Source organism: Tupaia chinensis, unplaced genomic scaffold (genome assembly GCF_000334495.1).
Source record: "Tupaia chinensis unplaced genomic scaffold, TupChi_1.0 Scaffold000365_1, whole genome shotgun sequence".
Taxonomy (NCBI): Eukaryota; Metazoa; Chordata; class Mammalia; order Scandentia; family Tupaiidae; genus Tupaia; species Tupaia belangeri.
Window position 1 is genome coordinate 719,187 of NW_006159862.1, and position 1,210 is coordinate 720,396.

Sequence of the window (1,210 nt, forward strand, 5' to 3'; positions counted from 1 at the left end):
CTTGCACGAGGATCTGTGCCCTACTTTAGAGGCAGGTCAGAGACTTCTTTTATGGCCTGCTTCAGGGGAGAATGGCAAGAGAAGTCAGAGAGACCTTCTTGCTTCTGCTGTTTCTCAGATGCTAATGTGTAGTAGTTTGGGGTAGCATGTCTTGAACCCTGTCTGTTATCCCCAGACCCTTGTCCTCCAGACCTGTGTTACCTCTCCTCCAATGGTTCTGCCACCACTCCCACCCCACTCAAGGTTCTCACCTCCATCGCACTCCCCTTCCATCAAGAGGACCCACTTACTGCCCTTCCAGAGGGAGCTCTGGTCGGGGTTTCTTCTTGGTATCTGCGGCTTCTCCTTTCAACCCCGCAGCTCAGAAGTCCCCAGGGCAAATTGACACCAATCTGGGACATCTACAGATGGCATCAGAAAGGCAAAAGTGGCAATGGGGGGTTATCCTAGGAGAGGTTCATAAGCTGGAACCAGCACAAACTGCAAAGCCTACAGATGCTTGTGCCTCCTCTTCCTCAGCTTACAGGGAAGTTCTGGAGCTGCTTCTTTGCCAGGGGGCTGTGCCCACATCTCCTGAAGAGGCTGGCATGTTGGCTTGGGCTCAAAGGTTAGGTGGGTTGGCCACTCCTGACCTCTGGGCACCCTCTGCTCTTGCAGGACCTGGGCATGGAGTCGACCTCGCTGGATGATGTTCTCTATCGCTATGCCAGCTTCCGGAACCTGGTGGACCCCATCACCCATGACCTCATCATCAGTCTGGCCCGCTACATCCACTGCCCTAAGCCGGTAGGATGACTGTCTGAGCTAGTGGGCCTGGGCGGTGGGTGGACACCTGTTTGGCTCAGTGCTTAAGGAGGGTTGGCTTATGCGGCCAGGCCCAAGGAGGACCAGCCCCTCTGGTGGGCATGGAGAGGAGAGTATGGGCCTGAGCCATCAATTCAGATAGGTTCTGTTTAGCCAGTGAACTCATTGCGAGCATTTAAAAATGAGAATTGGAGGGGACCAGCAGATGGCGTAATGGCTCTGTCGCTGGACTCCCATGTAGTTGACCATGATTAGACTCCCAGACCTGGTGGCTTAAACTCACAGCGGGAATGTGTGCATATGTGCCCAAGATCCCAAGAGGAAAATGGAGGATAAGGAATTACAGTGTAGCCATCCCCCCTGGGGGTGATTTCTCTCTTTCTGTCTCTCTCTGTCTTTCTGGTGA

General features: G+C 53.8%; 1 protein-coding gene across 1 annotated transcript in view; it reads left to right on the forward strand.

Annotated features, from left to right (window-relative positions):
• The first annotated feature begins 651 nt into the window (after nt 1–651).
• Nucleotides 652–1,210, forward strand: part of LRRC75A (leucine rich repeat containing 75A) — a 20,550-nt gene continuing 19,991 nt past the window's right edge. Inside the window, exon 1 of the mRNA XM_027773696.1 lies at nt 652–786. Within this exon, the coding sequence (XP_027629497.1) occupies nt 667–786 (120 nt within the window). The 5' untranslated portion in view covers nt 652–666. The remainder of the gene's footprint in view (nt 787–1,210) is intronic.